General features: G+C 38.2%; 1 protein-coding gene across 1 annotated transcript; it reads left to right on the top strand.

Moving 5' to 3' along the window:
- Positions 1-637: 637 nt before the first annotated feature.
- On the top strand, positions 638-3865 carry LOC129377164 (Ig-like V-type domain-containing protein FAM187A). Its single transcript, XM_055056929.1, has 5 exons — positions 638-902; positions 1405-1682; positions 1754-2101; positions 2408-2634; positions 3627-3865. The coding sequence occupies exons 1-5, from the start codon at positions 711-713 to the stop codon at positions 3851-3853; spliced, it is 1272 nt and encodes a 423-aa protein (XP_054912904.1). The 5' UTR covers positions 638-710; the 3' UTR covers positions 3854-3865.
- Positions 3866-13608: the final 9743 nt, after the last annotated feature.

Below are 13608 nucleotides of genomic sequence, written 5' to 3' on the forward strand. Positions count from 1 at the left end.
ATCTCCAAGCTAACACCAAAAGGCTTCAAAGTTTTTGTTTCCTTTAAAGACTACAACCCCAAATTTGACATACAAATGTCAAAATTCAATGTAGACATTCATATGTTCTATAATGCCCTTAAATCTCATTGACCATGTTGTCATTGGGAAAATGGGGAGGAAATGGAAGTGGTGCGTAAACAGTCTTCGTCTGCAAGACTTCATCACAAATGTCAAACTTTAGCCAACTGAAAGTTGACCAAGTAAATTAGTGCTTTAGAATGTGCTTATTTAAAAATAACTTGCATGTTTAACATGTTAAACATGTTCAAAATTAGCAAAATCTCTAAAGTACTTAAAGTATTAGGGTTGTGATTAGCGTGGCAGCAAAAGCTTGCTTACCCACTTTTTTATTTTAGCAGAAGGAAATAAAGTGGTTTGTTTTGTTTCCATAAAAATGAGTGATCAGGATTATGTCAGAAAAAAAGCATGATCAAATTTCATAGCAATCTAAATTGAACACATTTGTTAGAAAAAAAAAGGAAACTGCAGAATTTTTTGAAGGGAAAGTATTTTTTAAAGTCAGCCTTGTATCAGAGCTACAAGAGCTACTTGTATATGTTTTGATTCAAATATGCGTTTGTTGGCAGCCCAAAATTTGAATTGGTGATTCATTCTGTAACTCACCTGGAAAGTCTGCTGAGTTATTTTCAAAAAATCATAAAGATCTGATGCTATTTTCTGTGATTTTGACATGTTTGGTTGGAGTCTTTCTGCGCTCGGTGGTCTGGGGCTTTGAGGCTCCGGAGGAGAAAAAGGATGTGTTTTCCAGCACAGCCTGTCCTGCTTTCCTGACCTTCACAAATGCTGCTTTCATAAGCGGAGCAACCGTGGAGCTGCCATGCCTCTGCAAACCAGAGGAGGTAACCCAAACTCAAGTCACATTTACTGGTCCAGTCAGAAGTTTGCATTGATTTTATTATTTGTAACAATAAATGTAATTTTTGTCTGGTGTTCAGTTTTTTAGGCCGTACAACAGAGAAACATCTTTTTATTAAAAATATCAGTTTTCACCGTCTTATGTTAGCTTTGACCGCTGTTTGAGTTTTGTGTAGTAGTTACAATTCATCCTGTGTTCAAAATTATGTCATGAAAACAACGAGGCAATAAGTCATTTACAGTTTTTGTGACGTCATTTAATGGATGAACATGGTTGCTAACTGAAAGGGTTTTTTGTAATAATTAAATTTTCCATTTTTTCTTTCTGGAAACAGAATAAAACCTGATTCAACTTTGCATGGAAATGGTTTTGGAGGCTGAACCAATGAGAGAGTAAAATGTTCAGCTCCAGTAGGTTCAGCTGAACAACATCTTTTATCAAGAGGCTACGTTCTCTCATCATTCTCCTCATTGTTTTTGTTTCAGGTCCAATCAGTTGTCTGGTTCTTCAGAAAACACTGGAGCAGCTTTGATGAGACCAGAGCCCTGACAGACAACCATGGCAACAAGCTGCTGGACACGAGTCAGGTCCTTCACAGCAGTGACCTGCGGAGTCGATTCTCCATCCGGATGTTCAGTTTGCTGATATTCAGAGCGGGACCCGAAGACTCTGGCCTCTACATCTGCGGCTCCGCGCATAAAGACTTCTTCTATGGTTATGACCTGGACATTCAGGAAGCTTCAACGCTCAGTTTCCCTCCCAGGTTAGGAGACAGACTTGTAAACTTTGTTACGACACTGTAATAACCAATGATAACTGATTTAATGCCTTCAGGGTCTCAGAACGTAGAAAGAGGAGACATAGAAGCAGTTTCGTCGTCTCTTCCCACCCGATGTACAAGGTTTTCATCAGCTTCCGGCCCTGGTCAGTGTGCGACCGCTGTGGCGTTCCAGGTGAGCAGGTCCGAGTCGGACTCTGCTACGTTCACTCCCGTTTCCTGCATGTGCGCTACAGAGTGACCAATCAGACAGTGGCTTCCTGTGGCTCAGAAGGAGTCCCAGAGTCATTCAGCCACATAAATCAGGGGCCGAAGATAGAAATCAGAAGCTGCAACGTTACATGCCCACCTGAACCTCCTCCACCCTCAAAGCTGATCGCTTTGATGGAGTTTCTTGGGTACAGGTAAGGATGTAATTCTGAAAATCAGAAATAGTTTTAGGCAACAAGCTGCCTGAGGAATAATTCAGATAAACAAACAATGTTGGGTTTAGTTTATTGGTGAAGTTTATAAAGAAAGTGGATGCCATATTTTTGTGCAGCAATAAACATTGTAGTTTTACATTGAGACCTAAAAAAGTGAAAACAATTTCATTTTTTTCAAACACTGTCAATTAGACTCTATCTTCATCACAATAACTACTATTATTTTTTCCCATTATGACAATGAATACATTGATATAAATTTTATATTCTGTTTCTGTCTCACAGTTCTGCATCTGGCCCGGTACCAGTACCTGTGTTCTACCTGAGCCACCCAGCAGACAGTGTGTTCACCCTGGGTTGCCCTGGAGCCCGACCCAACATGGTGGTGGCCTGGGATCAGGGCTCTAAACCGATCTACAGATCTGTGAATGCATCGTCTGTTTTTTATCCAAGGATAAAAGTAGATACTGGCCATCATTTGGTATTCGATCCTGCAAAGACCCAAGACTCAGGTACTCCTGTTGACGCTCAGGTCTCTCCTGGTGCAACCTCAGTTAGTTTTATAGGCAACCTTTTCATTTTATCATTAAAATGAAACCGATAGTCTGGTGGACTCATTTCGGTTCAGGACCAAAATTGAAACGGTTGTTGGATTTTCGGCTGCAGTGATTCTCTTTCTCACTGCGCTGTGTCGAACAACCCAAACCCTTCGGGTTACCTGTTCCTCCCTCGCCTGTAGGGGGTGCTGAAGCAAGAAACACTGAAAAAAACATGAGGAAACCCCCAAAAAGACACTGATTGCATCAAATGTGGACAACAATGGCGTGGCATCAGACTTTAGAGTTGAAGGATTTCTCTTTTGTCTTTGGTAAAATGCCATCACCCATTTCTCCTGTTAGCGCTAGACTTGCACATTGTTTGATTTATTTACCCAGAATGCCCTGTGCTATAGTCCACTTCCTGCTTTTGGAGCCGTCTCCGCTCCACTTGACGTTCACGAATTCATTCAAATCGCACCAGAGTTCATTTTAACCGAACATTTGTTCAAGAGTTTGGTTTTTGTTCCTCATCAGAGTTCGATTACACATAAAACCGAACCTTCTAGAGAAACAAACTCGAGTTTAATTAAAGTGAACTAAGCAGAACTGATGTGAATGCAACCTAAAAGAGCTATAGGGTAGGTCAACTTTAAACCAGCTGAGTAGAGGTCTATTTATTTTGCTTTCTCATAGCTGGATGGTTGAGTCCAGTTCATTTAAACACAGATATCAAAGAGAGGAAACAGATTAAACTATATGTTATTTATAGCAGAATAAAACAATGAATTAAGAAGGAAGAATTTCTATTTGTGGTCAGGACTAGTGCACTGGTAATTTTACTTTTGATTTCAAAGTAGAAATCACTTTTAAATTCTAATCATTTTAAAATTCACACGAAATATTAAGCATTTCTGCCACATATGAGTGTCATAATTTATAACTTTTTAACCGTTTCCATCCTTCAGGAGTCTACTACTGCTGGCTGCAGGGCCGTCGGGCAGCTCAGATCCGTCTGCTGGTGTATGTGCATCTGGGGAAAGACCAGATCGACTGGGCCCATTCGAACTTCCCAGAATCCATGAGAACTTTGTTCACATATTATGCTGTGATGACGGCTGTGTTTTGTCTGATGCTGATGGGCAAAATTGGTTATGAGCTCATCAGAGACAGGCTTGAAGCGCATAATGATTAAACTTTGTCAATTCTGAACTTTCAAAAGATTTTCAACAACCCAGTTTTGTCAGAGATGTAACAATCGTTTAACGACGACGACAACCATCCATCTGCAGGACTAACAGGGTGTATTTCAAACAAACTCATTCTGGGATGATGTATGTTTGTCTGGCTACTTCTTTAGTCAGCGAGGTGTGTGACAACAGACTCTTATTTTCTGTTTAAATCCAGTAGACGTGATTCAGTTCAGGACCAACATTTCAACATTTGTTGCATTTTAAAGCTCTCACCCTTTGACAAAGCTGTTCACCCAGTCGCCTGTGGGGGCGCTGCACAAAGAACCAATGAAGGAAATGACACAAAACCTGCAAAGAAAACATGAAAACAATCATTTCTTCACTAAATATGAACAAAAATGGAGTAGAGTCGGAGTTTAGTGGTTGTATAATTTGTCTTTCGTCTTTGGTAAAATCATGAGTCATTTCTTCCGCTGACACTAGACTCAGACTATTTACCCAGAATGCTCAGTGTTTTAGTCCACTTCCTGCTTTGAAGCATTAACATATCCATCTACTGCAGAAGAGAGATCCGACAACCGCTAAAAACCGATGCCACTCCATTTTTATTCACAGAGGTTTTCATGTTGTTTCCTTCAGTGGTTCTTGGTGCAGCACCCCCGCAGGCGAGGAGGTGAACAAGTGACGAACTGAAAATGAGTTCAGGTGTGAATATACCTGGAAGTAGTTATTGGGCTGCACAGTTCAAGACAGTCAGATTATTTGTTGGACCTACTGAACATGAAGACAAGAACATAAATATATATCTATAACCAATATAAGACCCAGTTTCTCACTGTATCTAAAGAATGCTGGATGCATTGTTACACACAGTGACTTGACACATGGGTTATTGCTGCACCTTAAGGTTTTAAAGTCCCATTTAAAAATATCTTGTTGGCAGCCCTGGGAGAGATGTAAGATACAGACACGGTTACTGTCTGGAAAGTAGCTGACAGACAGCAGCGAGGGTATGCGGGGGGCTCACATCCTAATTAAGGCATTTCTTCACCCTGAGAGGAGGCTGGTGAGCTACAGCTGTGGTCTCCTCTTCTGTCCCTCTCATTACTCTTCTTCTCTCTGTTTACTGCTCAGCCAGTGCTCACTTATCAGCACTCTGTTATCACAAATGAGGTTTGTTGCTGGGATCTCACTGTACCCTGACAATCAATAAGAAGTCGATGTGTAATGTGGGTGTATAAGAGCCCCGGTTTAATTGATCAAAGGAGAGAAGCCAAACAATCTGAGCCTCAAGGGAAATATCTAAACTGAACCAACTAAATGAATGAATGTCTCTGCCATGGCTACCGATCCAGGCTGAGTACAAAATAAAATCCACTGTTTTAGCTTCACATTTTCAGTCATGTTATGTATCCAGCAGTAGAAAGCATGCATAAAAACAAAACCTTTCATTTTGTTTGACTAATTCTAATTCTGTGGCTCAAATCAAACACCTTTTCTCCTCTTTCTTTTGTATTTTGTCTCACAAAGTACTCACAGTTTCGATGGGAACGGGTTTTTAATAAATGTGTGAGCAAACTGAGCACCATGGACACGTCTGTATTATGAAAACAATATATTTAACATATTTAATTCATTTTCCATGTGAGTTTTCAGCACTCTGGTAGATAAAACCATGGATTTAGATGGAAAAATAAATGGAAAATATTTTAACACAATGGACAATTAGTCATAATACTAGGAGAAGAGTACGAACCTTTTAATTGGGGATGAAACGTTCAACATTTAATTTAATGTATTGATTACTAACGTTAAAATTAGCTTTTTTTCATCTGTTTTCTGTCGTCAAATGGAAATTTTGTCTCGCTGAAAATGAACAAAAGAAAATACAGAACAAGGTTAAAACAATCAAAAATACAAGCAAAATAAATACAGCATAAAAGAAACTACAACACAATTATATACAACTACTAAAATCCTTCATCAAGTTGGAAAAACACAAGTGGCCAAACAGGAGTAAATATATAAAATATAAGTAATTGTTTATTTTGTGTTTTTATGTGATCTTCCTCTGTGAAGGAGAATCACACAAAGTGATTATTAACATTGTGAAAAATGATCTTTATGTTACAATATTTTTCAGCAGCTTCATGCATGTTAAGGAGTTTTGCTGAACATTTTTCTTTGCAAACAAAACATATTTTTGACATTTTCAAAAAATGCCAATAAACAGACTTTTATTTTCACATGAGTAAATGAAGTTGGCAGTAAGATTAAGAAAATGATGGCGGATTCTGCTGCCTGTCCTGTCATTGCCTTTGAGCATATGGCCCGCAAAACGTCTGTGCACGTCGCTAAAAATATAAACATATAGATGTTTGATCTAAAGACCATTTTAAAATAGTTTTAGCAGTTCTGCTCCCTCTGAGGCGGGCCTCTGGTTGCCCTCAGCTGTCCTTCAGCAGACAATACTTCAATCTCAGCCCTCAAGTCTCACCTGAAAACCTTTTATATTTGTTTTTAACACAGTTGGTCCAAATGTTCTCAAGGTGCTTTGAAAAATGTTGTGTAACTGCTGATGAAAATAAAAAAGAACATTGACCCAGCTCTTCTCTTACACGTTAAGTTTAGTTTTAAAGATTCACAGAAATATGTTTTATATCAAGTCTTCAGATACTGTATGTGCAAAAAAAAAAAAGAAAAACGGCTTGATTTGAAAGCACGCAATATTTCTTAAATGTCTTTAATCTGTTGCTTGAAAGAATTCAGCTGTTTTTGTGATTCTTTAGTTTCTGTCGCGTTTCAATAATGCGGATAACAACTTCTTGTTTTCATGACTCAGGCAGGCTTTTCAGATTAAAGGTTTCTCTCTTTCATAGAAGAAGAACAGGAGTGCATTTGTAGAGATTTGGGGGATTCCTCAGAGATCTATACTGGGACTCCAGCTGTTCATTTTGCTTGCAGGCAGTTTTACATTGTAATTTGATCAGGACAGGGTCTATTTCTAGATCTGAAAAGTATTCACAGTGCTTTTTCAACGTTTTATGTTACAACTTTATTCCAAGTTCTATTAAATGAATGTCTTTCTGTAGAATGACAGCAAAAAACTGGGGTTTTGTGCATTTAAATCCATTAAAATGTCTCACCAAGACTACAAAAAAAAAAACATCCGCGGTGATGCAACAATGTAAAAATGTAAGCAGAAGCGAGCCACAACATATTTGGAATATTATAGACACATGTGGAACATGTGCAGCATTTTTCCAGCATCATCAGTGCTGGTGAAGAGGCTCTGAGCGTATCAGCGTTCCACTTCAGGCAAAATTGTTGTCAGTTTGTCCGACAAGAAGCACCACTCACAAACACGACTTCTGCAAAGGTCAGTGAACATGCCATGGGTTGTAGCGGCGGAAAGAGCAGCAAGTGCAGATTCATGTCAGAAACAAAGTGAGAACAATGATCACTGACAGACAGTGTGTTGTATATTCTCACTGTATGATAAAATGTTTAACATTTTATCATTTAAAACAACAACTTCATGATATTTTTTATATTTCATGTGTGATATTTCAACCCAAAACAAAATTTATTGAAACTTTTGAAAACGGTGACACATGGTGGTTCTCTGAAGAACTGATTGCAGCTTGAATCTCTGCTAAACGTAAGATTTTTATTTTTCAATCTTTAAAACAGCATTTTATCTTGAAATGTGCTATTGAAGGCCACAGAAGTCTGAAAATACAAGATATTGAAAAAGCCTCATGACTTCAGTTGGTGTTTGTATGAAAGAAAAGCTCATGCTGTGACTCTTTCAGGGCTATTACTGACAATGAAAACAACCTCTGTCTAAGTCCATACTGGATGCACACACTGGCACACAAAACACAACGCATAATCACCAGGAAACAGAAATGTCATCTTGAAAAAGGTCAGCAGGTATTCTCCTTCACCACAGCTCTCACCGAGGAAACTAAATGATCTGCTCTCTCCTAGAGTCCCAACAATCTGTAAAACTATTCAGCAAATCTTTTAACTGCGTCAAGATGTACGACGCATTTGCACTCATGTCCCTCGGTTGAGAGCAGGAAATGTTTAAGCTTCGATTGCTCAGATTTCAGGTTTTATACCAAAAGACTCTAAAATTGAACATTTGTGATTTGGTTTTCACACATTAAAAAGTGACTGTTTGTTGACGACGTTAACAAACTTGAGGTCAAACTCGTGAAAAGTTTGACAAACTGCAAACTTTCAGAGAAAAGTGAATTTTCTTCCCAAGTAAAACGCAAGTCATTATACTCTTGTCTTATTTGGGGCGAATTTCCAGAATTTCCATTTTTTTAGAGATTTTTTTGTAACTTTTTACAAATTCAGACATTTAGATGAAACGTGTTTTCTGTCTCTTTAAACAACGTAGGAAAGCCAAGATGATTGGTGTGTTACTACTAAGCAAATTGATTTTCCTTATTTCAATTGGCTCAATGTTATAGTCTCTGGAAATGCAGCTAGTGAGGAAAATAGATTTTATTCAGAGTATGTAAACTTATGGTTTCATCTATACATTGCAGATTAATCAGAAAAACTGAATGAGAGACAGAACATTTTTTATCATTTCAGTGTAGTAACTTAGAATATAGTATTTCTATAGAAGGCGGAGTGTTTTGTGGGGGAACTATAAATATGTAAATATGTATAAAATGTCAAATGTGATTGTTATAGAGCTACATTCGCCCTGCTTTAATCTTCCTAATAATGCAGAGCTGCCTATCACAAACAGCCTTTCTGCCAGCAGAGTCCATTTCTGCTTAAGTGACAGAGTTATAAAGTAAACTATGATCTAATAAAGCTCAGTGAAGAGAATAGTGCTGCCGAAGCTGCAACCAAAAACCCTGGGAAGAGTTAAAACATTTGACATATCGGCCTCTAAAATGGATTTTTTATATTTAAGCTGAACAAAGTGCAGTTTGTGTCGTACTTGACAAAATTCTCCACTGCCAGGCAGAAATAGCTGATGTGATTACGTTTGACCTTTGTCTTTTTGAAACAAGAAGAGACCTCACACAATGGAGCGGTAGTAATTGTGCTGGTAATGACCTTGAGTTGAGGTTAATAAGTAGGATAACCTCTGACCCTGAGGTGATGAACGCACCGTGCCGGCCTCCGCCGCCTCCACGCAGATTAAAGGTTTAAGGCTCAAACTCTGCAGAGACAATTCTTCGAGGAGTGAACCTGGTTTTAAACCCCAATCAGCTCTCCAACGTCCTTCCTGATGAAAATGGTTTCAAATGAGTAGTTTGTGTAACTGAACAGTTTTTAAAAAATAAAGTGCTTCAGTTTAATCCGTCCATTCATGTGACGCTTCACACTTGTGTATGTATGTATGTAAAAATCAAAGTTCACCAATTCCCTGAAGAAAAATAATAAAATGTTACTGTAAAACCTTTGATAGCTGGTCAAAGCAATTTAAGAGTGAATCAAACACGAACCAGAAGCGTCCTGACTTGACTGCAGCGCCGCCTGTTGATGCAGAAACTGTTGCTATCGAAACACGAGAAAACATTTGTACAGCTGTTTAACTGCCATGTTCTGCGTTTTCAGGTAACACTTTGGACATGCAGAGGAAAAGAATCGATGAAGAAAACAGAATCTGAGAGACGACAGAAGCGATTCAGTGATACGCAAAATCCAACTTTCATTTTGGTCGTTCACTTCTGTTTGCTTCGAGTTAAATTAGTCAAATTCAACTTGATGGTTTGATCAACTCAACAAAACCGTCAGGAGGGAGAAAGTCGGTTTCTAAGCTATTTTCAAATTTTCTAATTTTGTCTATGAGCCTCAAGTAGGTTTGCTACTTCAACAGACAAATGATCTCGACTTTAACGTGTAAAAAAACAACTTGGGAAATTAATTTTTTTAGTTCACCTGTCCCTCAGAACCTTTACCTGCACAAGAGGACTTTTGTCTGAAGCTCCTGTTTTTAAATTATGTTTTTTTTAAGTTATGAATTTCTCTCCATATATTGATTTATTTCATTTTGGGTGAAATGGCTCTCCATATATTGTGAAGTGTTTGAATTGACTATGAGTGGGATTTTTATTTTCCCATGAAAAATTCAAAGATTCTTTGTACATGAGGACGATTGGCTCGACCGACAATAAACTGCTGAATAAATAAAACCATGTGACTCTTTCCAAGAGAACGACAAATGGCTGAAGGATGCAGGACATCGAGACGGGGGCGGGTATTAACCTTCTGCAGATACCTGATCACTATAGGTGGGAAGAGTGGTGGATCAGAACAGAAATAGAATAAAATTGACATTGAAAGTTTAGAGAAAAGTTCAGATGCAATGTGCAGAGGAGGAGGTTGAGGACAGAGCATGTTTTATTAAATCTGAGGGAATAAAAGGAGACTGAATAAGACTGGAGCCAGAAAAATAAAAATACAGAGGCTGATGAATAGATCCAAGGACTTTCTGCTTGTAAATGAAAAAGGACTTAAATCAAGTCCAAACAGGACACAACCGTGTTTTCTGCTATTTAGTAACCAAGGATAGAAACGGAGAAAAGGCTCCAAATGGAGGGAGGAGGTAAAACAGATGGAGGAAGAACCAAGGTAAAGTGTGATTTCTAACAAATGGCTCATAATTTGAAAGAGACGCAATCAGTCGGCACGGCAACCTTCATGGATGTGATCAATTTTAATCACACAAAATATTCAGACTTTCACGACCAAAGCAGCAAATTACAGTAGTGATGTTTTATCAGAAATCAGTTTTCCAACATCTTTCAAATGATACGATCATCTGTCAAGAAAGCAACTTTAGTTTAACAAATATAAAAGTGATTTTCTGACATTTTTCAGTCACTGTGAGTCATGGACCTGGTTGCTCCTTCAGTTCTAAACTCCAGAACCGCAAATCCAAATGCAGATTTTCCCCCTGTTTCTTTCTCTGACAATAAAAACCTTTAATTTCTCCCCGTACTTGATGCACTCAAGTTAAATGGGTTGTCAAATGTTTGCTTCTAATTTGCAGCAGGAAGTCATCAACACAACTTAATTTGACCAACACACTCCTCGCAAATTGGAAACACAACCTGCACATGGGCTCAGGTTTAAAAATGCCAACATGGCTGCTTCTTCAACGTGAAATCACGGGCGCTGGAAAAATTAAACCGCAATAAATGCTGAGTTTAGATGCAACACACAGCGACTTATCAAACCGACGTCTTCATGTAAATTATATTCATAAATTTGCCTCTGACTTTAGATTTCTGTTCACATACCATGTTTATGTATCCTGTTATATAAATATTCATCCAAATAGAGATTGAAATTTCTTCTTAGAATAAATTTAAGCTTTCACTTGTAAGTCAAATACCAGTATTGTGTAATTTCAGCCTTATTAATGATGCAAAGGCATCAACTTTAATATCAGAATAACACTTGGATTCAGGACCAAGCTTTGACTAGGACATTTGAATACACCATTAGAGTGAGCTATCGATTATTCTGACAATCAGTCAAATAGTCGAATAAATAAAATTGTCTTGTTCTGTAGTAGATTTTAAGCTAGTAAAAGAAATATACAAAAGTTAAAGTGCTAGTAAAAACTGTGATTTTTTTTAAAATTAATTTAAAGAATAAAATAAAATAAGTAATTAAACATTTCACTTTAACTTTCAAAAGGTAAAAAGCAAACTTAAATTTAAACATAAGTAGACACTGGAAAGACTTTTTTATGAATATATATTTGTAGTATTTCCTTCTTTCTTCCTCTGCAGTTTCATGCTGTTTCTTGCTGATCTGTGAAAAGCTCATCGCAGAAGTCAGAGCGTCGAGCAACACAAATAATCATCCAGCTGGAACGCAGTGAGACAAACAGAAACACATAACTTACCTTGAGGAATTTAAAATATCAAGCTTCTCGAATCATTGGCTATTTGTCTGATTAATGCTCTTCTTTCCCAGTCGGTTCGTCACAAATTGCTTTTCTTCCACTTCCTAATCATACAGTCCAGCACTGTGGATTCCTAACAACATGCCATGTTGGAATTTGTGGTCATAATGTGTTCAATGTGAACATCTTCAGGAGGTAATAATATTTTTGCTGGTCACTGCAGGATAGAGATGATAAGCACTTTGTGGTTCAACACCATAAAAGTCACTTTAGTTATCAGCTGGGAGGGACACACTTTGTCTGCGCTCAGGAAAAATGGAGCAAAACAGTTTGTTCAGCAAAAACTGCTGAAAGCTTTGTTCTTGCTTCTGGCAGATCAGCTTTCATACTGATCCAATTCATTTTCTGCATTTGACACTTTTAAGTGCATAGGCCGCATAAAGCTCCTCTAATCTGATGATAATGATGTCATTTATGGTTAGAGCCGTTCTTTTATGTTAGACCGGCCCATGTGTAATGAGCTTTTAATTAATCTAACAAAGCAATGGCTCTGTGAATGTTTCTTTGAGGCAGGGAGGAATGCATTTTTCTATTTCCTCCTTCTGTCAGCGTCCCATCGATCAACAGACGCCTTCGTCTGCTTTGGTCAAACTGCCCTCTCTCCTCCTCTCTCTCTGCAAACTGAACTCGCAACACGAGGAACCTTGATTTTCAGAATTCAGTGATATGAACTGACATTCCATACGTTGCTGCTCCGCTCTTCCTTTTACATAAGTAAACCCAATGAATCATGTGGCTCCCTGTCAGGTATTATCCGCATGCAAGATGTTCCAGTATTTGCTCTTTGAGGTCAAGCGCCCTCCTTTTCTTCCACTGTCGTCTAACCCGTCCTGCAGCATATGTGCAGCACGATGTGTGTTTAATGCTGTGATCAGATGTCTACTCTCCTGTGATTCAATAAAAAGCTTGTTTGATTTTATTCCTTAATGAAAAGACACAAAATAACAGGCTCTTTCTAACTGTCCAATGCGACGTTTTATCCACATATTTATGTTTTCCGCATCTCATTCACAAATCAGATGACAGTAATGATACACTAGTGCAGATAGGTTCAATTAGTGCAACCCAGAGCCATATGTATTCACACTTCCCAATCTGAAACACTTGCAAAGCACAAACAGAGCAGCTGATAAAATGAGAAAAGAAGCAAAATGCTTTTTCTTAGCAAGTTTTATTGTTGAGAAGGGTGAAGAACTGGAGCACTCTAATTAACAAAGGGTGGAATTGCTAAGCGTTTGGATGCTGTTTTCAGCCTCGGGTTGTAAAAGTTGGAACACTGTCATAAATTTGCTGATCTTTGCTTCCAGCCTGAAGGCAGCAGAAGTAGGGAAGGCATCCCACTGATGCAGGCTGGGAGATTTCCACACCCACCAAGGATCCCATCGGAAATACTTTGCTGCTCTGCACCAAGCATAGAAATGCCTAATTAGATAAAATGCTTTTCCATTTATATTCTAGATTCATGTCCATAACTATTTGTATTCTTTATCTAAACAAACCGTTAATTTATTTAGCACCTGATTCACAGATGGTGTTTTTTTTTTCTGTTTCTTCTTCAGTGCTGCTGTTAGTCTCAACAGTAAACACACTGATGCTTATTGCAAATATGCAGACATATGGATGCATGTGGACTCATTTTCCTGCAAATGAGTCCACATGCAGAAAGATTCTGCTTTCTCGTCAAGGAAGGAAGATTCAAGAAACGAGAAAATCGGGAAGAATTCATCAGAAGGACAAAAAAAAAAGATTTAAAAAACACCAATTTCTGAGAAAACTGATTTTTCTTGCAAACCTGGTTGA

The sequence above is a fragment of the Poeciliopsis prolifica genome, unplaced genomic scaffold (genome assembly GCF_027474105.1).
Source record: "Poeciliopsis prolifica strain line A6 unplaced genomic scaffold, Auburn_PproV2 SCAFFOLD046, whole genome shotgun sequence".
In the NCBI taxonomy this organism is placed as follows: domain Eukaryota; kingdom Metazoa; phylum Chordata; class Actinopteri; order Cyprinodontiformes; family Poeciliidae; genus Poeciliopsis; species Poeciliopsis prolifica.

Bases quoted from the DNA above. Each gene is read 5' to 3' on its own strand.
- LOC129377164 (XM_055056929.1), top strand. From the start codon at position 711: ATGCTATTTTCTGTGATTTTGACATGTTTGGTTGGAGTCTTTCTGCGC. The intron at 1,683-1,753 runs GTTAGGAGACAG...TAATGCCTTCAG, and splicing joins ACGCTCAGTTTCCCTCCCAG to GGTCTCAGAACGTAGAAAGA. The intron at 2,102-2,407 runs GTAAGGATGTAA...TCTGTCTCACAG, and splicing joins ATGGAGTTTCTTGGGTACAG to TTCTGCATCTGGCCCGGTAC.